General features: G+C 64.2%; 2 protein-coding genes across 4 annotated transcripts; one reads left to right on the top strand and one right to left on the bottom strand.

Annotated features, from left to right (window-relative positions):
• The first annotated feature begins 526 nt into the window (after positions 1-526).
• Positions 527-4995, top strand: REEP6 (receptor accessory protein 6). Of its 2 annotated transcripts, XM_043590151.1 has the most exons (6): positions 527-738; positions 3242-3335; positions 3423-3561; positions 3752-3920; positions 4096-4158; positions 4320-4475. In XM_043590151.1, the coding sequence occupies exons 1-6, from the start codon at positions 624-626 to the stop codon at positions 4355-4357; spliced, it is 618 nt and encodes a 205-aa protein (XP_043446086.1). In that variant the 5' UTR covers positions 527-623; the 3' UTR covers positions 4358-4475. The 2 variants fall into 2 exon arrangements, with proteins under 2 accessions (XP_043446086.1, XP_043446087.1); XM_043590152.1 differs by lacking the exon at positions 4096-4158 and having other exon boundaries at positions 4320-4995.
• Positions 4996-10151: 5156 nt separating this feature from the next.
• Positions 10152-17342, bottom strand: ADAMTSL5 (ADAMTS like 5). Of its 2 annotated transcripts, none has more exons than XM_043590150.1 (13): positions 16630-17342; positions 15459-15778; positions 14989-15184; positions 14788-14879; positions 14479-14539; positions 14218-14326; positions 12773-12900; positions 12396-12507; positions 11959-12045; positions 11653-11816; positions 11313-11499; positions 11168-11239; positions 10152-10832 (listed from the first exon to the last, which is right to left on the bottom strand). In XM_043590150.1, the coding sequence occupies exons 2-13, from the start codon at positions 15512-15514 to the stop codon at positions 10531-10533; spliced, it is 1566 nt and encodes a 521-aa protein (XP_043446085.1). In that variant the 5' UTR covers positions 15515-15778; positions 16630-17342; the 3' UTR covers positions 10152-10530. The 2 variants fall into 2 exon arrangements, with proteins under 2 accessions (XP_043446085.1, XP_043446084.1); XM_043590149.1 differs by having other exon boundaries at positions 11313-11511; positions 16630-17334.
• Positions 17343-23553: the final 6211 nt, after the last annotated feature.

Genomic DNA, 23553 nt, shown 5'->3' on the forward strand with positions numbered 1-23553 from the left:
TGCCCACCCCTCCCTCTAGAATTAGTCCTGCCTCCTACCCGGCCCAACCGGAATTGTTCTTCTGAGTAAGTCCCGCCTCCCCAGCTTAGCTCCGTCCCATCCCCCCCTCCTCCGAGAGTCTGTCCCCCGCTCCTTTATGGTCAACCCCGCCCCTCCTCTGTTCTCGCCAATCAGCTCTGGTCTTTCTCCAGTTCCTCCCGTCAGCTCCGCCCCTCGGCACGCTTCTCTCCTCCTCCCCCAGCTCCACCCCCGCAACGGCTCAGCCAATAATCCCCGGCCATGACCCCACCCCTCCAATCAGCTACGTCCCGCTTCCGCTCCGCCAATCGGCACCCTCGGCCTCCGCGCCCCGCCCTCTGCCCCCGGCGTCGCAGCTGGGGCGGCCGCGGCCCGCCAGAGGGCGATGCGGCGGGGGAGAAGGGGCAGGCCCCACCTCCTTTGTCCGCCCTGCCCTCCCATTGGCCGGAGTGGGGGGCAGGGGGCGGAGACCAGCGCAGGGGCGGAGACCAGCTCGGGGGCGGAGCGGGGCTTCTCGCACCTGGGTAAAGCGGCACGCGCGCTGCGGGGCAGGTGCGCGGGGCCGCGGTCGAGCTCGGGCTGCCAGGCCCCGGCTCGCCGGTGTCATGGACGGCCTGCGCCAGCGCTTCGAGCACTTTCTGGAACAAAGGAACTTGGCCACCGAAGCGCTAAGGGCGCTCGAAGCCAAGACAGGTGTCGACAAGCGGTACTTAGCCACGGGTGAGCAGTCCGGGGCGCTCTGGGCTCCTGTCCCATTTCGCCGATGGGCACACTGAGGCCCTGGGGCAACGGGGTCCCGGGCCTGGCCCCTTCCGGCCGGCGTCTTCTGCAGGGTCCGGGCTCGGACGGTGGGGAGCACCCCCCCTGGTGAGACAGATCCTGAGGGGTCCTGGACCAGGACTTGGCGTCTGCCCGCAGCCCCTCCTCTGCCCTCGCCCTGCGACCTCTGGCTAGTGTCACTCCCTCTCTCGGGCCCAGTAGTACCTCCACTCCAGTCCTCAGGTCTGGAGACCGTTCGCTGCCCCCTCCGTCGTGGCCCTGGGTGAATTCCAGGCCGAAGTCCGGTTCTTCCAGTTGCTCGGTCCACCCTGGGGGAGGGGAGAGCGGTGGGTAGACAGCCAGTGCCCTGGGAGTCTTGCCACACCCCCGTCCCCCAGGAACATCAGCCTGGAAGCAAGTGTAGAGATTTCCCCATCCCCCCCCCCATGCTCCAGGCCAGGAGGGAAGGTCCACAGTTTACTCCCCCAGGCCTCCAGTGCCCAGGCCATGTCAGCCTAGCCAGGAACCTGTCCCTGGGAGCAGGCCCTGACTTCTCTGCTGACTTTCCACATCCCTGATACCCGTGGGCAGGGCTTTAGTCATAGAGCACTGGGGAGGGGCCTATCGGGGAAGCTGGGAGGCACGGGGGGGAAACTGAGGCCCAGAGAGTCAGGGGCTTTGTGGAAGGCTGCCTCTGACCCCCCCCACCCCCCCCCTCCCGTCTGGAGCATTCGCCCCTCCCTACCCACCCCCCTCCCTGAGCCCTGTCTGTTGCTGATCTCTGGGATGGTGCCCCCCCTCAAATGTCCAAGGTCATCCTCCCGTTGCTGAGGCTGCAGGAATAGGGATTGAGGGAGAGGTGCCCTGGGAAACCTGCTCCCCCCAACTAGCAATTGGGGGTGACATCTCCCTTGGGCCCCACCCGCCCCAGATGGTCAAATCCCCAGCCCAGGTAACAAAGGAAACCCAGATGAGGCAGTGACCAGACCTCCTGGGGCCAACTGGGGAGGCCCCCTTCCCTGTCCTGACCCCAGACCCGAGGGATAAAGACTAACCCAGATGGAGGGAAGGGAGGGGATGCCCTTTGGTACACAAGTGACCTCTGTCTCTACAGATAACCGCCTAGGGAGGAGGCCGGAGGCTGTAAAATGCTCCCGGGAGCCCAGAGGCCCTCTGAGTGACCTTGGTCCCCCCTCCTCCCAGCTGCCCTGTTGTTCTGGCCAGTGAGTGAGACACAGCAGGGAAGCACAGAGACCCGCGCACTTAATGAAGGCAGTGTTTACAAGGACTCTTTGCAGAGCAGCTCACACTCCTGGCTCCCCACCTCCCCCAGCAGTGTGTGTTCCGGGCCCCGTCACTGGGAATGTGTTTGTACCCCCAGAAGGTGCTCAGCAAACCTGTAGAAAAGAGGCGCTCTCTCTGTTGAGTGGTATTAGCTATCCCCAAGGCCGCCTGAGGAGGCAGGGTCATTACCACCCCATTGGCAGACGGGGAAACTGAGGCTCCAAGCAGAGAGAAAGACTTGCTCGGTGTCACGCAGTGAGTGGAAAACGTTCAGCTGTCTCCCACTAAGACAACAGCCCTCGCTTGAGGCTATGCTGTCCCCCTCGGGGTACTGAACAATGTCTGGGGACATCTGTGGTTGTCGCGGCTGGGGGCGCTCCTGGCACGGATGAGTGGGGGCCAGGGATGCTGTTCAGCCCCCGCAGCTCCCGGGGCACCCCCACGAAAGATGTTCTGGCCCGGATTGTCTGCGGTGGCCAGGATGAAAAACCGTATTGAGATAAAGATTACCAATGTTGCCTTTCTCTGCTCACTGGGAATCAAGTCTTCTTTTTTTAATGTTCATTTATTTTTGAGAGGGAGAGAGACAGAGCTTGAGCGGGGGAAGAGTAGAGAAAGACAGACACACAGAATCCGAAGCAGGCTCCAGGCTCCGAGCTGTCAGCACAGAGCCCGATGCGGGGCTCGAACTCACGAGCTGTGAGATCTTGACCTGAGCCGCCCAGGCGCCTCCGGGAATCACCTCTTAATGAAGGAATGAACAGCCTTACTTCTAGGTTTTTCTCCCATTGTTTGCATTCAAATGCTGGGCTTTTGTGCCCGGCCCTCCCCTCGGGACCCAGAGTAAGGCAGCTATGATTGCAGATGGTCACTTATTCAACACGTGTTTATTGGGCAACTACTCTACCCATCAGGGCCAAGGTCCCCACCTGCCCTTGGGGAGTTCACAGTTCGGGGTGGGGGGGACCGACTGATAACTGGTTGCACGTACGAGGAGACACGGGGCTCAGGGCCATAGTAGGCGTCACCAGGGCGCTGCGGGGGCAGCAGGCCTATCCCGGAGGGGTCTCTCGTAGGGGCAGCGAGTGTGGCAGCCTGGGTCTGCCAGGCCAGGAGGAGGCCTCCGGTGCCAGGGTCGGCTCGGAGCGCGCCGCCCTGCCCACACCCTCTCCTCCCGCAGGAGCCGCCACTCTGCTAAGCCTGTATCTTCTGTTCGGCTTCGGGGCGTCTCTACTGTGCAATGTAATCGGATTTGTGTACCCAGCATATGCTTCGTGAGTGCCCGCTGGCTGTCCGGGCGCTGGGAGGGGGTGTCGGGGGCTCCGGACAGCCCCTGACTCTGCGCGCCTCCCCGCCCCCAGAATCAAAGCTATCGAGAGCCCAAGCAAAGAAGACGACACTGTGTGGCTCACCTACTGGGTGGTGTATGGACTGTTCGGGCTGGCCGAGTTCTTCAGCGATCTACTCCTGTCCTGGTTCCCTTTCTATTACGCGGGCAAGGTGGGTGGCCCCCGGGACGCACGCAGGTGCCCGGGAGGCCAGGGGTGTGAGGGGGAGACCCGGCCCCTTCTCTGCGGAACTAGCCCCCCGCCCCCACCAGGGGCGTCTGATGGAGGCGGTCCATCTGGTGGGGGAGGCCCGCCCTGCACGGGTCTTGACACCCCCCCCCCCCCCCCCCCCGTGCCCGCAGTGCGCCTTCCTGTTGTTCTGCATGGTTCCCGGGCCCTGGAACGGGGCTCACATGCTGTATCATCGCGCGATACGGCCGCTGTTTCTAAAGCACCACGAGGCCGTGGACAGCGTCGTGAGAGACCTCGGCGGGAGAGCCCTGGACGTGGCAGTGGGAATAACCCGGGACGGTGTGTGCTCACAGGGTGCGGGGGCGTCGGTCCGCCGCAGGCCCTGTCCGTCTGCGCCCCCCACCCGCCTGCCCCTGCCCACTTTCCCTCCTGCCCCTGCCCGGCCCCTGTCTGGCCTCCGTGGGGCTGCACCCCCTCACTGTCAGCCTCTCTCTCCTACGCTTTCGGGAACCAGTCATGCAGACCCTGGCCCGCGGCCGGGCTCTCGTCACCCCCGCCGCTGCCCTTGGAGCCCAGCGTACGTACTCCCGGGCCTGGGCGGCAGGGCCCGCGTGTGCGGGCGCTGTCCCCGCGGAGGGTGGGAAGACGGCCCCGGCCCCGGCCGCCTTGCCCCCGACTGACTCCCTGCGGCCCCGGGGCCGGGCCTGCCTCACCCCCCCAACGGCCGTCTCTCTGCAGCCCAAGCAAGCGTGACCCAGCCCCAGAAGGACAAGTGAAACCCTCGTCCAGCCGCTACGCAGACCTGCCGCCTGGCGAGCTGGGGGGCACATCACACCCCAAGCCCTCCACGAACTCCTCGACTGACGCCTCGGGGGAGCCCCCCGTCAGCCCCGCCTCCCCGAGCAAGCCGCTCCCCGGGAGCGCCTCCCAGACCACCTCGGGCCAGTCCCCGCCGGACCCCCCGGCCGGCGGCTCCCGGCTGCCCTCCAAGTCCCGGAGCCGGCTTCGGCTCCGGGCACGAGTGAGCTCCTCCGGCCAGCCGCGCCCCCAGTCATCTGTCACCTCCTCGGGCCAACCCCAGCCGGCCCCCCAGCCCGCGGGCCCCAAGCAGCGCACCAGCACCTCCCCCAGCCAGGGTCCCCCCGTGGCACAGCCCCCCGGGAAGGCCTCGGACGGGCCAGGGGAGCCGGCCCCCCAGGCCTCCAAGGGCAGCCCACCGCCCACCAGCAGCACCTCGGCGCCCCAGCTGCCGGCCCCCTCCCCGTGCGGGTCCTTGGCCGAGTACACGTCCGAGTCCACCACGGAGGTCACGTGCAGCTGGCCCCACCTCAGACACCGCCTTCGCTGCCTCCAGCACTGCTGGCGGCTGAAGCATCTGGCCTGCTAGGGGGGCTCAATAAAGCTCATCCGACGACCCGTCTGGCCGTGTCCTCGGGGGTGGGGGAGCCCCTGGCTGGCGTCTCCTGATCCGGAGCCGACGCCGTGTGCCCCGCTTCGCAGACGAGGAGACTGAGGCCCAGAGCTGCGCCCCCGCCTGCCCGAGGTCTTGCCACGGGGCTGAGAAGGATCACAGAGGAGAGCTCGAGAGAGAATTGGCATCCGAGTCCTTTATTTGGGAGGGGGTCCTGGGGAAAGGACGGAAGGGGGCGGGGTGTGGGACGGGGGGAGAAAGGAGCTCTGGGGGCCAGGGTCACAGACACGCCTGAGGCTTTCCCTGCCCCCGTCCCACCGGGGGTGGGCGGGGGGCAGTGGTCCTCCCCTCCAGCCCGCGCCCCCTGCCAGCAGCACCTGGCCCGGGACCACAGGGCGCCTCCAGCCAAGGTGGGGGGCCGGAGACTGGGGGAAGACGGGGTGTCGCCCGCAGGGCCTCCTACAGCCCGTGGCTCCTCTCCTGTCTCGTTTTGTCTTTAGTTGTTTTCTTTTTTTTTTTTTTTTTTAAGTTTACTTCTTCTGAGAGAGAGAATCCCAAGCAGGCTCCCCGCTGCCAGCGCAGAGCCTGACGCGCGGCTTGAACTCACGATCCCTGAAATCATGACCTGAGCTGAAACCGAGAGCTGGACGCTTAACCGACTGAGCCACCCCAGCGCCCCTAGTCGGTTTCTTTTTCGACACCAACATGACCCTGATCGTAAAACCAGGCAGAGACACAAGGAAGGAAGGAAGGTGCCCAGCCCGTTGTGTGGATAGAGACGCGAAGAGTCTAAGAAAGGGCAAACTCAATCCAACGGCGTCTTCAAAACAATAGAACACCCCCCATTCGAGGTGGGGTTCCTGGAAGCAGAGCCCGAGTCGGAAGCTGGGCGGGTGGGGGGGCCGCTGAGCAAGGAGCTGGTCTTGGCTGGGAGACACGACCCTGAGCCGGAAGTGCACCCTGGAGTTCTGGCCCAAGGCGGGCGGGGTGTCACCTGTGTCTCCTCCAGAGTCTCAGCCCCACCCGAGAGGGGGCTGTAAGCTCACGGCTCGTCCCAGCCAAAGGCAGGTCCCTAGCCAGGCATCTGCAGACACACTAGGAAGGCCCCTGGGCCCCGCAGCGCCCAGCTCGGTCAGCCCCTCACCCAGGACCTGCTTCTCCAAGATCCCAGTTGGTCACAGCCCTGGGGGAAACACGGAGGAGCGTCAGGATGAACGAGGCAGATGCTCACAAGGCTTATACCTCCGTGGTGCTCCGCTGGGGGCGATGCTGCCCCAGGGGCATCAGACGATGTGGAGACACTTGAGGTGTCTGTGCCGTGTCCCACAATCCCTCTCCCTGCCCCGGCAGTCCCAGCTTGTCTGCAGCTGGTGGTGGCCACTGGCGAGCGATGGATCCGATTCATTCATTTGATCATTCAGCAACTATTGAGCACCCACTGTATGCCAGGCACTGTTCCAACAGTCAAGGGAAGAGGGATGGCCCAGAGAGAGAAAAAAATCTCTGCTCCTGAGGATTTGGGGAGGTGACAATCAGCATGATAACCATGGGTGTCAGAGGGAGGTGAATGTTCCGGGGAAACATGCAGTGGGGAGGTGGGGGGTGGCGGCAACAATATCAGGAACAGTCAGAGAAGGACCTGTCTGCGGGAGTGACATTTGAGTAGAGGCATGAAGGAGATAGGAAAGTCAGGTCAGAGGCACGAGTCTTGCGAAAGCCAGGGCAAAAGTGATCCGGGCAGAGAGAAGAGCACGTGCAAAGGTCCTGAGGTAGGACTGTGCCTGGCGGGCTAGGGGAAGAGTGGGGTGCTCAGCATGGATGGAGCTGAATGAGGGGGACAAGGGAGGGGAGTCTGGGGTGAGCCTGAGCACACGGACACCCGGAAGGCATGGTGAGGACTTTGGGTTTTGCTTGGGGACGCAGGCTTCGCTGGGATCGAGGGTAATCATTCATGAGTCCCCCGCCCTGCTGAGAGGTCCACACGGGTTTTGGGGACAGGGATCTGGGAATCTGCTTTTCACTGGCCCGACTGTCTGAACAACGTGGGGTGGCCGTAGTCCGGGGAAAGGGTGGCGGTACCGGGCTCTCTCTGCACCTGGCACTGTCCCCCGCCATCCAAGGGGGACAGCACAATGGGCTCTAGAGGCGTCCCTCCAAAGATGGTCCCCGGCCCACCCAGGGTCAGCTCACCACGTGGGAACAATGACATCTAGCGCCTCGGACTTGTTTTGTTTTTCACTTAATATACGGAAGAGTGTAAGCAGTGACTCGGGGACGACATGGCCCCTCCCAGCCACCCGGCAGTGGCCACGTGCTTCCCTGTCCGGCTCAGAGCCGTGTCCATCAGACGCACCGCGTCGCTGGAGGGGTCGCTCACACGGTAGTGTCTGGGGCTGGTGGACAGGATTCATTTGGCTCGTGCGCACCATCCACCGTCGATGGAATGGTCTCCAGCTTGTGGCTACTGCGACTCAAGCTGCCAGGAACATTCTAGAACCGGCCTTCGGTGAGCAGAGCTCTGGTTTCCTCGGGGCGCACACCTGTCAGAGAGTGCAGGGCGAGCATTTCTGAGTGTCGTGGGGTGGCTGGAAAGAGCCACGAGCACGCTGGGAGGCTTAAAATCACAGGCGTTTATTCTCCCACATTCTGGAAGCGGAGGTCAGGGTGCGGCAGGACCGAGCTCCTCCCTCGGCAGGCTCCAGGGCAAGTTCCTGTCCACCTGTCCCAACTCCTGGAGGCCCCAGGCGTCCCTGGGCTCGTGGCCGTGTCCCTCCAGTGCCTGCCTCTGTGGCCATGTGGCTGCCTCCTCTGTCTCCGTCTAACAAAGACACTTGTCACTGGGTTTAGGGCTCACCTTGGTAATCCAGGATGATCTCGTCTTCAGACTCTTAGTTACGTCTGAAAAGGCCCTTTTGCCAAACAAGGTCCTGGTCACAGGTCCCGGAGACGAGGGTTCAGCCCGTCACTGTGCGCGTACCTTCATCTGGAGCAGATGTGGCCAAGCTGTACCCCAAAGTGGTCCCGCCAGTGCCCCCTGTGACCCGCATGTAACCCTGTGGGCTGTAGGACGGCCCGGGGCTCTCAGCGGCGGTGGGGGCCCAGGCCCTCGGTGGGTTAACCCTGGCTCAGGGTCAGAGAGAGTAGGCGGGCCCGGGGCAGGCATTAGGGGGGTGCTGGCCGCAGAGAATTAAAAACAATAAGAAAAGCATCAGGACCCCAGGGCCAGCGTTCTGCGACGTCGTGGGGAAAACTTCAGGGCGCGAAGGAAACAATCGTTGTCAGAATCGCCACGTCACTGACGGGACGCAAGCTTCGAACTCGCATTTGTGTTCTTTCCCCTTTAACAGACCCTGTGGGTTCAGGGAAGCCCCAGTGGCGGCCAAGGGAGCTCGCTGCAGGGAAATCTGACCGTCCTCGCTCGTGGTCCCTTCCGGCGACCACAGGGGCATTGTGTATCCCCATGGGGACACAGGGCTCGAACTCACGCACCGTGAGATCATGAGCTGAGCCGAAGTCGGACGCTCAACCGACTGAGCCCCCCAGGCGCCCCCTCGTGTTTCTTTTGAAGCGAAAGAGCAAATCAGGACATCAAGGGACCGTCCGCGGCGACTGGTACGCGATCGGCCCTGGAAACAATGTTGCCTCACGGAGCGGGGTGCCACTCAGGGGTCCTGTCTGCCAGGGCGCATCCCACACTGGTCTCTCCTCCACCGGCTGGGCCAGGCGGTCCGGGAGCTCGGGCAGGGCTGCCCCGTGGACCCCCCAGTCCCCAACATAGCCCACTCAGTGGCAGAGGTGCAGGGACAACCTCGGGCAGCCCTGACGGGCACAGAGGGGCCTTGGGTGTAGGTGCCAGTGTCAGGAAGCCAGAGTGTGGGGAGAGGTGTTGCTGAGGAAGGCTAGCACCCAGGGGAGAGGCAGGGGCCCTCTGGGTGCAGGCATCACCAGGTGCCTAGCGTCCCTTCCTTTCCCGTCCTACCACCAGGGGGCGCCCAGGCCCCACACCACCCTCCAGCGCTGTGCCCCGTTTAACACCGGTGGAGGGGGGGCCCCAGCTTCAGCACTTGTTGGGGGGCCGGGGCCAGGTCTGGGACCCAGAGGCAGGGGAAGGAGTCCGAGGGATGCGGTTCCCATGCTCAGAGCTGCGAGGGGCTGAAAGGATACTCGCAGATGGGGAAACTGAGGCCCAGGGAGGGGCAGGGTCCGGCCACAGGTCACCTGCAAGGTCAGGCACTGAGCCTGAGACCCACAGTTGAGCGTCCTGTGTCCTAAAGGAAAACACAGCCACGGACGGTACAGAAGACCAGAGTGTCCCATCCAGGAAGAGAAGGTAAAGGGTGGCCCTTCCAGAGTGCCCCCAGAAGGTTTGTTGGGTGACACCCTCCAGGTGCCTCCAATTCACACTTGGCCTAGGTCTGCCCTCCTGGCCCCAGAAGACTGATGAGTAGAGCATATCCAGGAGAACACAGGAGGACAGGGACCAGGGCCCCGGGTGGCATGAGATGGCAGTGTGGCCCTCAGGGGGCGTGGGGAGGGGGCACTGGACCAGGAGGAGGAGGAGGAGGGCTGGGGTGCACGTGAGAGTGTTGTGCACACATCGTGACAGCGTGACCGTGGGTCTGACCACCAGCGCATCCTGGAATTTCTGCAGCCACGTATGTGTCACTGGGGTGTCCTTGTCGTGAAAGGGCTCGCAAAGATTAAATAGGCAGAAACAGGGACGGATAGCAGTGTTGTCCGAAAGAAACCCAGCCAGGGGCATCCGGCCAGCTCAGTCGGGGGAGGATGTGACTCTAGGTCTCCGGGTTGTGGGTTCGGGCCCCACATCGGGCGTAGAGATTATTTTAAAAATAAGATCGGAAGGAAGGAAGGAAGGAAGGGACAAAGGGAGGAAGGAGGAGAAAAGGAAAAAAAAGAAAGGAAAGAAAGAAAGACCCAGCCAGACTTGCTGAGGCGCTCAAGATTATCTCTGAGCTTCCTGGTGGCCGGGGCAAAAGGGGAAATGGGTACCTTACAGTACCTGGGTAGGCGTGTCTTCTAGGGAGCATGTCTGTTGGAGACGGTGTCTCTGAACACATGAGGTGTACGTGTGTCAGTGAGAAGAGAGAGCACAGAGTGTCAGGGAGTTAAACAGCAGTGAACGTCCTGGCAGCCAGGGCAAGAGAGGAAACTGCCCTATTCCAAGGTCTTGTTGGGCAGTCTTCCTTTGGGCCATGCTCGTTTGTGACAGTGTCTCTATGAAGGTGAGCATGGGGCAAAGCAAATAAAAGCAGACACAAAGTTTCTAAGTATAAATCATCTATGAGCTTCCTGGCAGCCAGAGTGAGAGAGGAAATAAGAGCGTCTCTTCAGTGTGTCCTCCCTCACCAGTGCCTCCTGCTCGTGACAGTGGACCTGACTGGGTGCAGGGACAGCTAAGCATGTGTAGTAGGCGGGAAGCCACTGGAAGCCGGGGCAAGACGGGAAATACGCTGAGTTTGAGCCCGGTCAGGCATGCCTCTGTTGCTGCAGGTGGCGGGGGCCCGGTCCCGCGCTGGCTCAGGCGGGGCAGTGTCGGGCAGCCAGGCGCACGCGGCTGTCCTCGGCAGGGCTCCACGCTCGGGCGTAGCCAGTGTGGGGCAGCAGCAGCCGGTCCTGAGTGCCGTCAGGGCTGATGAGGCGCTGGACAGCCAGCAGGTACTCGCGATGGAGGTCCAGCCGCGGGCAGGGGCAGCGACCCAGGGCCCACACGTACTCCAGGGCCCGCAGTGGCGAGCGGTTCTTATAGATGAGCTGCACGCGAACCTCATAGCGCGTCTCCTGGGCCTGTTGGAGGCGGCTCAGCACTCGGGCCCTGAACACTGTGGGCAGGACTTTGCTGAGGCCGACTGGACACTCCACCCTGGGCACCCACCCCCCCAGGTGCACCCCGTTGCCAGAGAAAGGAACCGGGGCCAGATGGAGCACTGGGGGTCCCTGGGGACTGTGGAGAGGGGCCTGGGATCAATGAGGGGTCCAAGTTCAGATGAGGGCAAAGGGTCAGATCAAGGAGTCCCATTCGGGGCAGAAGGAGTCAAGTTGGAGTCAGGTCAAGGAGTCAAGGGTAAAGTCAGATCGCCATCAGGGGTCAGCAGGACAGGGCTGAAGTTCAGGTCAACCAGGAGTCAGGTAGCGGTTGGGGTTAGGAGTCTCTCACCGAAGTCGCCGCCGCAATAGTGGAGCAGCCGGTGCGCGCGACCTCGAGTGTCTGGGCACGGTGGGCAGGGGTCTGTGGGGGGCGCACGGTGAGGGGCACGGACCTCACCTCCCTGCTAGCTCCCACCGGGCCGTCCCCACCTCACCTGGGGCGGGGGGCGGGGTCCTCGGGGCACCGGCAGCTGGGGCCGCGGGGGCTTCAGGGGGCTGTGGTTCCACCTCCCGAGGCTGCGGCTGCCGCAGGGACCAGCCCAGGGCCTGCGCCTGCGCCTGGAAGGGGCCATAGCGCTCCCGAGGGAGCCAGAACTCGAACTCGATGCCGGGGTTGGGCTCCTGCAGGAGGACCTGGAGGGGTGTCACGCCGAGGGAGCCGCACTCGGACCCGTTGGCCCAGCTTCCCCGCTCTGGCCCCCGTCCCCCCGCCCCCATCCAGTAGCCAAGGGCCCCCTCCATCTCCCAGCTGCCCCCGCAGAGCCTGGGCCGCACCTGCAGGAGCAGGTCTTGGGAGGTGGGCCCAGCCGCGCGCAGCGTCTCCTCTGGCCCCGCAGCGCGGGTGTAGACCACACGGGTGCCCGCCGCCTCGTAGGTCCCGGGTGGGCTGACCGCCCAGTTCCCGTTGAGCACGTGGCGCCCGTCGACCCCTATCAGCGCTGCAAGGGAAAGGTCAGCCCGGGCTCCGGGAACCGGCCCGTTCCGCCTCCCGCACCCCTTCCCCCGCAGCCGCAGCCGCAGCCTCCCCGGCTGTATCCGAGGCGGCCAGCAAGACGCCTCCCCCTTCGGGCCCTGCGATACCCAGGTGGTTGCGGCTCCGGTGGGCTACGCGGATGTGTCTGGCGCCCTGGGGGATCAAGGTCACGTTCCAGTACCCAGCGAAGGCACCTGGGCGGAAGGAAAGGAGGGCGTTGGGCGCGAGTGGGAGGGTATTTGAGGGATGAGTTGAGGATTAAATGAGATACTGCGGTAAGCAAGTTAGCCAGCGTCCTGGCACCTCCACAACGCTCGGTAAACTTTTGGAGGTAAGATTATTCTCGCTTAAGTGCAGCTGGGAAAGAGTTAAAACCCCATCTGTTCCGGGAAGGGCGGGACCATCTGACAGTAACCAGTCAGAAAGAAGAGAGGGAGGGGGCTGGGCCACGGACTGCCCAATCAGCTCGGGATTTCGCTTCCGGGCCCGAGGCTCGTTAAAGGGCCCGCTCTGGGCAAGCGGGTACGACGGGGAGGGCGGTCACCGGAGTCACGGAACACGCGCTGCACGAAAAGGCACGACTCGTTGGCGCCGCCGCAGCGGCCGCAGTGATCTTCGCGGGCGTCCGAGCCCAGCAAACCGTCACAGCCGGCGCTCTACAGGGGCGGGGAGGACGAGCGCGCCTTCGCGGACAGCCCCTGGCCTGGGACAGCCCTAGGAGGCGGGGCCGGGGCGGGGCCTAAGGGGAAAGGGGCGGAGTGGAGCCTCGCATGGGCGGGACACGGGGCGGGGGGGGGGGTGTGTGCGGTGCTGGGGGCGGGGCTTGGACAAGGGGGCGGGACCCGGGAGAGAAAGGAGTGGGGTCCGTGGCCAGGGCCTGGATGTGAGGTGGACGGGGGGCGGGGCCCGGCGAGGCCTTACGAGGCAGCGGCCGGCCACGCAGAGCCCCTGGGCCCCGGGGCTGCAGGGGGTGCCGTCCAGGACGCGGCCGAAGGTGTGGTAGAAGGCGTGCCCCTCGGCCAGGCAGTGAAGGTGGCACTGGTTGGGCGCTGGGGACAGAAGGAATTGTTGGGCCAATCCAGGACGTCTGTCGGGGCTTCTGGCCTCCTCCCCCTCAGGCATGAGAGGCCCAGGGACTCAGCCAAAGCCACACTTGGAGGCTTTGGTTAGAGCCAGGATTGGAACTTAGGTGGCGTCTGCCTTCAGCTCCCAGACCCTCCCAGGCAAGTACCCGGGGCAAGTACCCAGGGCCGACGCATGCATGCATGCATTCCTGTCAAGCCCTAACATTAGGGAGCCCATTGTTCGTGCTTTCGTCCTGCAAACATTCACAGAGCACCTATTGCTTTCCCGACACCGTTCCAGGCTCTGGGGTATGGCAGCGGGCAGAAGTCACTCAGCACACGGGCCCTGCACCCCGCATGTGCCCAATAAAAAGTGCCCAGTGCTGGAGCACCTGGGTGGCTCAGTCAGTTACGTGTCTGACTTCGGCTCAGGTCATGATCTCACAGTTTGTGAGTTCGGGCCCTGCACCGGGCTCTCTGCGGTGGGCACAGAGCTGGCTTTGAATCCTCTGTCCCCCTCTCTCTCTGCCCCTTCCTCTCTCTCTCTCTCCTCTCAAAAATAAATAAACATTGGGAGAAAAAGAATTTTAAAAAAGGAGTATTCGGTCCTGACTGAATGCGGAGCAGCTGGGTGTGTCACTGGCCTTCCCCCGGACTCAGTTTCCCGGCTGCCTGGCGGTGGGGCACAGTGGACGGTCTGGTCACAGGCTCAAGCTCACAGCCGCAGGGATCCGTGCTCCTCCTGGCTCCCACTTCTCTGAGCCTGGCTGGCAGACCCTGCCTGGCACAGAGCCCAAGCTGGCCTTGGAGGGCCTCTGGGGGGGGGGGGTGGATCATGGCAAATTTCCTCTAATTCTTAGGGGGGAAAAACACACAAAAAACCCAAAACACCCACGAGGCTGACCGATGGAATCTTCTCCATTGTCAGGTTTTCTTATCTGTATCTGCTTCCACTATGGTGTCTAAAGCTGTCTGTTTCCCTTAAATGCGGAGGCACACTGCCCCGGGCACACAGTTACATAACTTGCTATTTTCAGCTAAATGCGGCAACAATTCCTGCCACCGGGATAAGTTTGAGAACTGTTGGCCTCTGGATACGGCTCCACGCGAATCCTCAGGCTGTGTTCGACCCCGTGCAGAACAAACCCTGCCTCCCTGTGCCGCTTTCCCCTCCACTTCAACTCCTATGCATCCTTCAAAGCCCCAGTGCTCATGTTCTCTTGCAATCCTCCGGTCGTCTTTCTCTCTCAGCAGCCCCTCCTCCCTGCCTCCTGTGGACCAACAGGAGGCAAGGCTACTCACCACCATAGAAGGGCACCCACTGGTAAGTCTTCTGGGTGCCTAGGACAGGGTGGCCATTGTAGAGGGCACACTGGAGGTCTCGGAATGGAATGGCCCCTGGGGGACAGTCCTGAGGACAAAGATGGGTAGGTCCGAGGCTGGGAGAGCCCCAGGGGAGCCCAGAGAGCCTGGCAGGGTGGCAGGTGTATTTGGGGGGCACGAGTGGGGAAGCAGGAAGTCTTCGAGGCGCACCCGAGGGCCCCGGAGGCGGACAGAACTTACCGGCAAATGGCAGAGGCGGTACTCATGGGTGTCTCCCCAGCATGTGTCTAACCCGGGAGGCCTACAGGGAACAGGAGGGCCAGAGTGTGGTCAGGACCCCCAGTAACCCTCTTTCCAGAGCTGGCCTGCCCACCCTTGGGCCCGGCCGCCCCCACCCACATTCCAGCCGGATCAGTGGGATTAGAAGGCACAGCATGTGTGGGCAGGCAGAGGGTGCGGCCAGCAGTGGGGCGGGCTGGCGGGAGAGGAGGGGCAGGCACCCCCCTCCCTCCCACCCCACCCTGCTAAGCCCCAGCTTTCTGCACTCACCAGATGCAGCGACGGCTGCGCACAGAGACACCCCGCCCACAAGAGCTGGAACAGTGACTCCAGGAACCCCAGGGGGTCCACTCACCTGGACCCTACTTGGGGAGACAGAGGCACCATCGGCCTGGAGAGAAGCCAGTGGCCCCCACACCGCCGGCCAGGTCCCCAAGCCCACTGGCCCCCTGGACTCGTGTCCCCCCTTACCTGGGCACTGCCCCCTAAACCACAGTTCAGGAGGGTCCACAGCAGAAGCAGGTTCTGGAGGGGGCGGGGTGGGGGGGAGCAGAGAGGGCGCGGCAGTGGGGGCGCCAGCAGGCCGGGGTCGGAACCCCAGCCCTGTGCCCACCGGCTGTGTGATGTGGGGCAGTCATTTAACCTCTCTGGGCCTCTGTTCTCGTCTCTGAAAAGTGGGGTAATAACAGGGCCCCCGTTACAGGAAAGTCTGAGGGGTCCGTCAGACCAGATAAGAAAAGCAGGCTACACAGAGCCTGGCGAGCGGGAGGGAGAGCTCAAAGAATTATCTGCTTTTATTGCTATTGTTTGTCGTCTGATTCCGTGCACACAGCAAGTGCTTAATCTGTGTCTGATTATGGAAGGAATCATTCCAGGACAGTGCACGGGAATCTCCAGTGTCGGGACCCCGTCCCCACTCTCCACACCGTCAATGCGTCTACCTTTCTGTGTGGCCAAGGGCCAGCCACTCCACATCCCCAGGCCTCAGTTTCCCCATCTGTACAATGGGGATCAGCTGGTCTCAGTCCAGCGCTGTATGAGGGACTGTGGAGAAGGTGCGGCTGGCGGGGCTGGCTCGGGGGCTGAGTCCCGGGCAGAAGCCCCCTGGCTGCACCTGGGCCTCCAGGGCCACCTCGGCTCCCAGACCTGTGGTGGCAGGGAGCCCCTGGATTGGGGGTCACAAGGCGGGTTGACCTGGCCCCAGTCCAGCCGGTGCCCCGTGACCTCATGTGCAGAGGATGTGGGCTCCACCAAGGGCAGCCTGCAGAGGAAAAGGAACCATTGATGAGGGTGGTGCAGGAAAGAGGGAGGCCTCTGGGGGTGAGTGGACTGGGGGGGTAGACTTGTCTCCCAGGGCCTCAGTTTCCCCATCTGTCAGAGAAAGGGTGAAGTCCCTTGCCATCCACACCCTCCCCGTGACCATGGCATTGCCAGAGAAAGGCGGAGGGAAGCGGCCACCCCGTGAGTGCTTTCTCAGGCCAGGGCCAGCGTGCCCAAAGACTGAAAGAACCAGCTGGAGTTTTCCAGCCCTGAGTTTCAGGGCCCTGGTCCTGTACCAGTGGACTCTGGACCAGCCTCGGTTTCCCTGGTTCTCAGGCTCTGACATTCGGACCTGGGGCATCAGGCACTGGGACGCATGGTGGCCCCGGGTGCTGAGAACCTTGGGGACCACCGGGCAGGGCCCTTCTCTGCCCAGAGCTGTGTAGCCGGCTGTATCTGTGCCCCTCTGAACCCCGAGTCCGGGCTGGCCTTGGAGAGCTCAGATGGGGAGGGGGGGGCTCGGCCTTTTCACACGCAGCCCCCTCGCACCACACACACCGAGCGCTAGCCCCTGGGGTGGGAGTCCAAACCCGGTGCTAGAAGCGCCATTTTTCTGCTCCCCAGAGAACCCTCCCGGAGGAGCATGACACATCCCGTTTTGGCCGCGCCCCAGCCCGCAGGTGTGATCCCGGAGCAAGCCACACCTCTAGGCCTCAGTTTCCCCAGGAGGGGGCGGGGATGAGCTCTCTCCCACCCTGGGATCGCTGCCAGGCCAGCCCCTCACCGGCCCGGGCCGGGGGACGGGGAGGAGACGCCGGCCGGGATTGTGGGGGGATAGGAAGAGGGACTTACCGGCTACGGAGAGCCCAGGCGGCACGTCCCGGCTCCCCGGGCGGCCGCAGGACAGGCGGAAGCGGCGGGGCCCGCGGGGAGGGGCGGGGGGAGCCAGGAGCAGCCCCTCCCACCCGGCCTCCCAGGGCGCGCCCAGGCCGGGGTCCGGCGGAGGGGCAGCCCCGTGCGCCCTCGCGCGGCGGTTGCGCGCCTCGGCGCGGATCTACGGCAGGGGACTGCCCCGCGCGGGCGCCGGCGCCTCAGACCACGGCCTGGTGTTCCAGAGTCCGTATCCCGGTGACCTTGGAAAGCCCCGGGGCGGGGGAGACGTGAGGGCACCGACCGCCTCTACCCCCCCCCCCCCACCCCGGGGCTGCTATTCCGGGCGTCGCGCTCAGCGCCCGGGAATGTGCGAGAACCGAGGTGGCCCTGCCGTGGTTCCGGGAGTGCGGGACGCTGTCCCGTTTCCACCGACGCCCAGATCGCGTCCCCGCGAGGGTCCCCGTTCCCGGCCAGTACCTCCCTCCCCTGGTCCTCCCCCCGAAGCCTCCCTCAAGGTTACCCTACTGAGGAACCCGCGCGCTGGGTTGCAATCCTGAGGCTCCCACTCCGGGTCCCGGCCACCCCAGAGCAGGGCCCCAATGCACTGGGAGAAGCTCAGCTCGAGGGGCCGGGCGTGGGGGGCGGAGAGCCCCCTTCCAGGCCCTCCAGGAGCATTCCCGGGCACTGCTGTCACCAGAGGACGTGCCCCACCCTGCCTTCCGCCCTCCCAGGCTGAGCAGCGATTTGGAACCAGACCCTCTCGCACAGGGGCGTGCCCCCGCCCCACGACTTATTTTCCCATCCGGACAGTGGGGTCCGCAGGGTTCCTCACCCAGACACTTCCAAGTGGACCTCAGCTGTTTCCGGGGACTGACAAGGACAGGGTCCCCCTAGGGCTCCTCATCACCCTGCCTTTCCCAGCTTAGCATGGGCACACTGACCCCTCACCCTGCCCACGCAGGGAGGCAGCAGGGGCTCTGTGCTCACCCCTCCCCTGCCTCCTTGCTGTTGCCCGTGAGGCTTCCTGACAGGTTCGAGAAGATGGGGCCACCGAGGGGCCGATGGACGGCCTGCCCCCCTGGTCTCTGGGCAAGCCCACACTCAGCTTGATTGCCCCCCCTCCTGGAAGCCGGCTGTGGGGTGTCCGGCCCTGACCACAGGGACGGGGGTGCCGGTCCAGCTCTGTCTGCCCACCAGCCTGGAGGGGCTCAGGGCAGGGCCGCTCAAGGCCATCTGTTCGGGCAGTGTTTACTGAGCATGTACTATGCACAGGGGGAGCCGGGAACAGCCCTGCTAACCAGGCAATCCTGCCTCTTGATCAGGACACAGAGGAGTGTCCCAGGCCCCCTGCAGATGGGGTTGTAGGGAGGCCCTCGCCCAAGAGGTGATCACCAGGAGGAGGGGGCAGCCCAGGCAGAGGAAGCAGCACGTGCAGAGCCCCGGAGGCTAGAATGAGAGAAAAAGGGACAATCAGGAGGGCGGGGTGGGGGGTGGGGTGGGGGGAGGTCAGAGAGGGGCCAAGGGGTGGAGGTCCGGGCGGTGGGAGTCGTGCCTTAGTTTGGGAGAAGCCACCCCTGGCTGCTGTGGGGGCAGGAAAGCAGCGAAGAGGCAGCCGCCTCCTGCGGGGACCGGGGTTGTGCGGGCGTGCAGGGTGGAGGTGAGGGGGGGCGCGCAGCTGTCGGGAAGTGGAGCGTATAGGCTCCCGCAGGAGCCCCGTCGGGAAGAGGTGAGGCGGGAGCTTGGCCGGAGCTGCTGGGAAGGGAGGTGCCCATTTGCTGCGGGAGGGTGGGAGTGGGGAGGGCAGGTCCAGAGGTCACTTCCGGATGGGTGTGGGGGGACACGTCTGGGGGTCAACCAAGAAGAGGCTGGGAGAGCAGGGGCTGTGTCCTGCAGGACGTGTGGGCGTCCTTGGCACGGCGGGATGTCTAGAGTCACGGATGAGGTCACGGGGCGTGAGCGAGGACTGAACGGAGACTGGGGCCTGCGTCCCAGGGGCCCCGGGGTGGGCGGGGGGGGGCGGTGCTAGGGGCCGAGGGACAGGGAGCTTCTGGGCGGAAGGAGGGCGGACCGGTGGGTCAGCGCTGCCGGAGGCACTCAGTGACTCGGTGAGGTGAAGCGTGGTTGGACGGGGGCTGAGAGAGGACAGCAGGAGTGGGGGACGCCTACTGCGGGCGTGAGCTGGGGCCCGGGGCCCGGCGGGCGTCGGAAGTAAATCGGGTTTGGTCCCGCAGCTCCCCCTAGTGGACAAGCGCCCTGCCTCGGAGGTGCGTCTTCCGCTCCGCAGCGCGCATACAGCAGTCCCCGTGGCCCGCAGGGAGGGTACGCAGCAGGTGCTCTGCCCTGCACGGGGGCCTAGCGCCTGGGGAGATGCCGCTCACGGCGCCGGGTGGGGATGGGGTGCAGATACGGTGTCCTGGGCCCGCGCCCCTGCCTCCGCTCCCCGGGCCCCAGCCTCCCGCCTCCGCGCTCCGGCGGCCGCCCGGCCGGATTCGGCAGATTCCCGGGGAAGGAGGCCAAGAGCTCGGGCGGGAACCTCGCGCAGGTGGAGGGGTGGCCGCGAGGTTCAGACTCCAGGTGCGGCGACATCTCGGCCCCTCCCCCGCCCCTCCCGGTGCCCCGGCCTCGACCTCCAATAGGGGGGCGGTCCGTGCGGTCCCTCACCCTGAGCTCTAGCCCGGGCCGTCCCTGAGGCAGAGGGGACACCGGTCCTGCGGATGTGGGTCGGCTGGGCTCTGCTACCTCTGAGGCCTTGTGACCTTGTGGCTTAGGAAGTGCCCATGAGCGGCCCTCGTGGCCTCCTGGTGCAACCCCCCCCAACTCCCCCTGGCCTCCTGTGATCCCTCGGGCCTGGCCACGTGGTCCCCAGGGCACTTCAGCCTCCTGCGGAGATGGGGTGGGGGGTTCCTGCCACCCGTGCTCCAGAACTCTGGGTCTCTGGAGCGCCCGGAGAGGAGTCCTCACCCCACTCAACGGGTCGGGACACTGAGGTGTGGAGGGACCGAGCTGCGAGCTGCACGAAGCAGGGTCCCCATATCTGAATGGGTGAGGGAGTGGCGGGAGGGGGGTTTGGGGACACTCGAGGCAGGACCTGGAGAGGGTGCTCCCAGCAAAGGCCAGGTGGCTGGGGGCCCAGGGCGAGGACGCCTGGCCGGGAGGCCTGTGCAGCTGGACGGGGTGGCGGCGGGGGCGGGGGGGGGGGGGAGGTTACTCGCACATGGTTCGCCTCAAATCAAGAAAGTTACGCACGATGTGGTGCCATTTACAGGAGAGAATATCCCCGGCACATAAACTCTGACAGGAAGCAGAAAGGGATAAACTCCTCGTGTTGCCCACGATGATCTCCGGGCAGGGTTTCGGGTGACTGCGTTCCTGCTTCTGATTCTGATTTAAGAGCGTTTTTATTTCAGGGGCGCCCGGGGGGCTCAGTCGGTTGAGCATCCGACTTCGGCTCGGGTCATGATCTCAGGGTTCGTGGGTTCGAGCCCCGCGGTCAGCGCGGAGCCCGCTTCGGACCTTCTGTCCCCCTCTGTCTCTCTGCCCCACCCCCACTCGCGCCCTCCTCTCTCCAAGATAAATAAAACCATTTAAAAAGTTTTTTAAAAAGAAAAGTTCTATTTTGGAATAATTTTACATTTACAGAAAGTTGCAAAGATGTGAGAGTTTCTGTCTACCCTTTCTCATCAGTGGTATAATCCACCGCCCCAAGAGGTCCCTGTCCTCGTCCTCAGAACCTGCAGATGTGTCCCCTCACGCGGCAGAGGGGACCTTGTCAAGGCCCCTGAGGCGGGGGTGACCCTGGGTGCCCGGGGGACCCGGCGTCGTCACGAGAGGGAGGCAGAGAGCCGGGCGGACCCCGCGCTGCTGGCCCTGAGGATGAGGAGGGGCCGCGGGCCCAGGATGCGAGGCCTCTGGAAGCCGGAAAAGGGGGGAGAGGGGGCTCCCTGGGGCTCCGGGGGGAACCGGCCCTGCCCAGGCCCGGGCGCTAGGACTTCTGGCTCCACAACATGAGGTTGATAAACGTGTGATTCTTTTTTTTTTTTTTTCAACGTTTTTATTTATTTTTGGGACAGAGAGAGACAGAGCATGAACGGGCGAGGGGCAGAGAGAGAGGGAGACACAGAATCGGAAACAGGCTCCAGGCTCTGAGCCATCAGCCCAGAGCCCGACGCGGGGCTCGAACCCACGGACCGCGAGATCGTGACCTGGCTGAAGTCGGACGCTTCACCGACTGCGCCACCCAGGCGCCCCCGTGTGATTCTTTTTAAAGCCACCAAACGTGTGGTAATTTGTTACAGAAACCCTGGGAGACAAGCACTCTTGTCGCGACTCAGACACCGATATTGGAGTGTTGCTACGGCCGACTGATGACATCAGTAATTGCCGTGACTGTTGACCAAACGCCACCTTTTATTTGGAGTTCTCTATGTGTTGTTGTTGTTCTCTTTTTTGAAACGGATTCCCTTTTTCTGTTCCAGGATCTCCTCCAGGATCCCACATGACAATGAGCTATTTTTCTCGTAATTGGTATAAAAAAAAAAAAAAAAAAAAAAAAGACCCGGGCAGATAAAATACGGATTATGCCTCTAGAAATCTGGCCGGCTCTGACGCTCAAACAGCACCTCGCTCACAGCCGGAGTCAGCCGATGTCCCTGAATAGAGGTCGAGGCCGCATCCAGCTGGAGAGAGGACAGCAGGGAAAGTGTCCCCCTGCAGGGACAGCGCCCCCTGAGGGCCCCGAGGGCACGCCCGCCGCAGGCAGGGTCCCGGGCCGTCTGGAGAGGGTCTGCGCTTGCGTGGGGCCACCCACAGGTCGGCACCCGTGGGGCACACGGCAGGGTCAGACACAGACCCGTGTCTTCGTGTGACATGTCCAAGCTGGTGGGACGGGAACCAGCAGACCTGCAAAGACGTGCATAATTTCAAGTTGTGAAGGACCACAGAGGGAATCACGGGGTGGAGGTGGCCTCCTGGCTGCTAGCAGAGGAGAAGGAGCTGCTGGGAGAAGACTCAGGACTGGGGGGCATCATGAGCACAAAGCACGGCGTATGCAAAGGCCCTGAGGTTGGGATGCGCTTGGTATGGGGTCTTGGGCCAACAGGGAGGCCAGGGGGTTGATACTCCCTCGTCTTCCTCTCGGGTAGATAGTCCTGAGGAATGTCCTACCCAGTTCCTCAGGGGCCCACAGTGGTTACCAGGGCCCGCCCTGCCCCATCCTCCCCGGCCCCTCACTCCTGCTCTCCGGACCAACCCGCTGCACCAAACCCTTGCTTCAGGCTCCGTGTTTGGCCGAGTCCAGACCGAGATGTGGGAGGAGAGACAAGCCTCCCGCTTCAGTGTCCTGCTGGTCTGGACAATGTCATCGAGAGGGAGTGAGGACAGGGTACAGCGGCCTCAGCTGCAGGCGGCGAGGGGAGGAAGAGCAGCCTCAGAGGACCCCGGAAAAGATTGGGAAGCAAGCAGGGAAAGAAGCCCGCGGACGGGTGTCCTGGAGGACAAGCGAGGACGGCGCTCTAGAAGGAGCCAGCGATGCACATGAGGCTGGGAGAGGCAAGGACAAAGTCGGGTCCTGGGGGGGGGGGGCCGAGTCTCGCCTCCCCCATGGTCCCGGCCAGTGCGGCGACAGCGTGCTGCCCAGGTCGGGCCGTCCCCGGGGACTGCGGGGGGGGGGGGGGGGGTGCGTGCTCACAGGACAGGCACGGAGTCCGCGGCCTTTCAAAGGCCGGGAAGGGACCCGAGCCTCACGCTCCCCCGCCTCGGGCACCTTGCAGAGCTGACTGTGCCACGTTTCACCCCGTGCCCAGTCCCTTGAGCCTCCCTCGGGCGCCTCACCGCTGGGGGCCGTCTCCGCGGCTGCCCCCTCCACCCACCGCAGGTGCCCTGTGCGGCGCTGTCCCTGCACTTCTCCTGGGAGATGTGCTGAGTCCGGGGAGTTATCTCAGGTCAGCGAAGGGACAGACGGGAGGGAAAGCAGGCCTGCGGCCGGAGGGCGGGGGCGGCCGGGCCGGGTGCCCGCCCGTGACCACCTCAGCCTCCGGCGCCTGGGCAGGGGTCAGCGTGGGGGGGCAGCCGCCCCTCTGCAATCCGCAGCCCTCTGCCTGGCGAGCTGCCTCGTGCGCTCGTCTGTAAGATCGGGTGTCGGTGAGGCCCTGATGCCGTCCTCGCTCTGTGGGAGCGTGGCGGGGGGGGGGGGAGGGGGTCGAACGTGGCGTGGCCTTACCGTCTCAACCACCTTCCAGTGGCAGTGGCATCGAGCGCGCTCACACTGTCGCGCAGCCGCCCCCGCCATCCGCCTCCAGAACCTTCCATCTCCCCAGACTGAGACCCTGCCCCCATGAAGCACGACTCCCCGCCCCCTGCCATCCACTCTCTGTCTCTGTGGACGGGACTCCTCTAGGGGGTCACGCGGGACGCGTCCCTCTGTGCCCGGCTCCTGTCACTGCGCAGTGTCCTCGGGTCCGTCCCCGCGGTGGCAGGCGGCAGGACGCCCTGACTTTCCGAGTCCGGACGAGACTCCGGCGTGTGGATGGACGCGCTGTGTTTATCCGTCCTATGCCAGCGGACGCGTTTATGTGCTTTGTTTTATTGTAATGTCTCTTCGTTTCGGAGGGGCAGGGGAGAGGGTCGCTGCTGAGGGGAGGCGGAGCATGGGAGGTTCCCTCCCCGCCGCCCCCCCCCACCCCAGCCCTGTGGTGGACGCTCAGCCAGGAAGATGGGGGTCCGGGGGGCCCAGCCACCTGCCCCCTCAGAGCTCCCAGGGCCACCGGGGCAGGAGCGTAGGGGGATGGTGCGGGGTGCGGACAGGGCTCTGAACTCCAGTCATCCTGGCTTGCGTCTGCCCTCCTGAGTCTCAGTTTTCTGACCTGTAACATGGGGCTAAGAAGAGCCTGTACCCAAGGACGGGCT

This window comes from Prionailurus bengalensis, chromosome A2 (assembly GCF_016509475.1).
Source record: "Prionailurus bengalensis isolate Pbe53 chromosome A2, Fcat_Pben_1.1_paternal_pri, whole genome shotgun sequence".
Taxonomy (NCBI): Eukaryota; Metazoa; Chordata; class Mammalia; order Carnivora; family Felidae; genus Prionailurus; species Prionailurus bengalensis.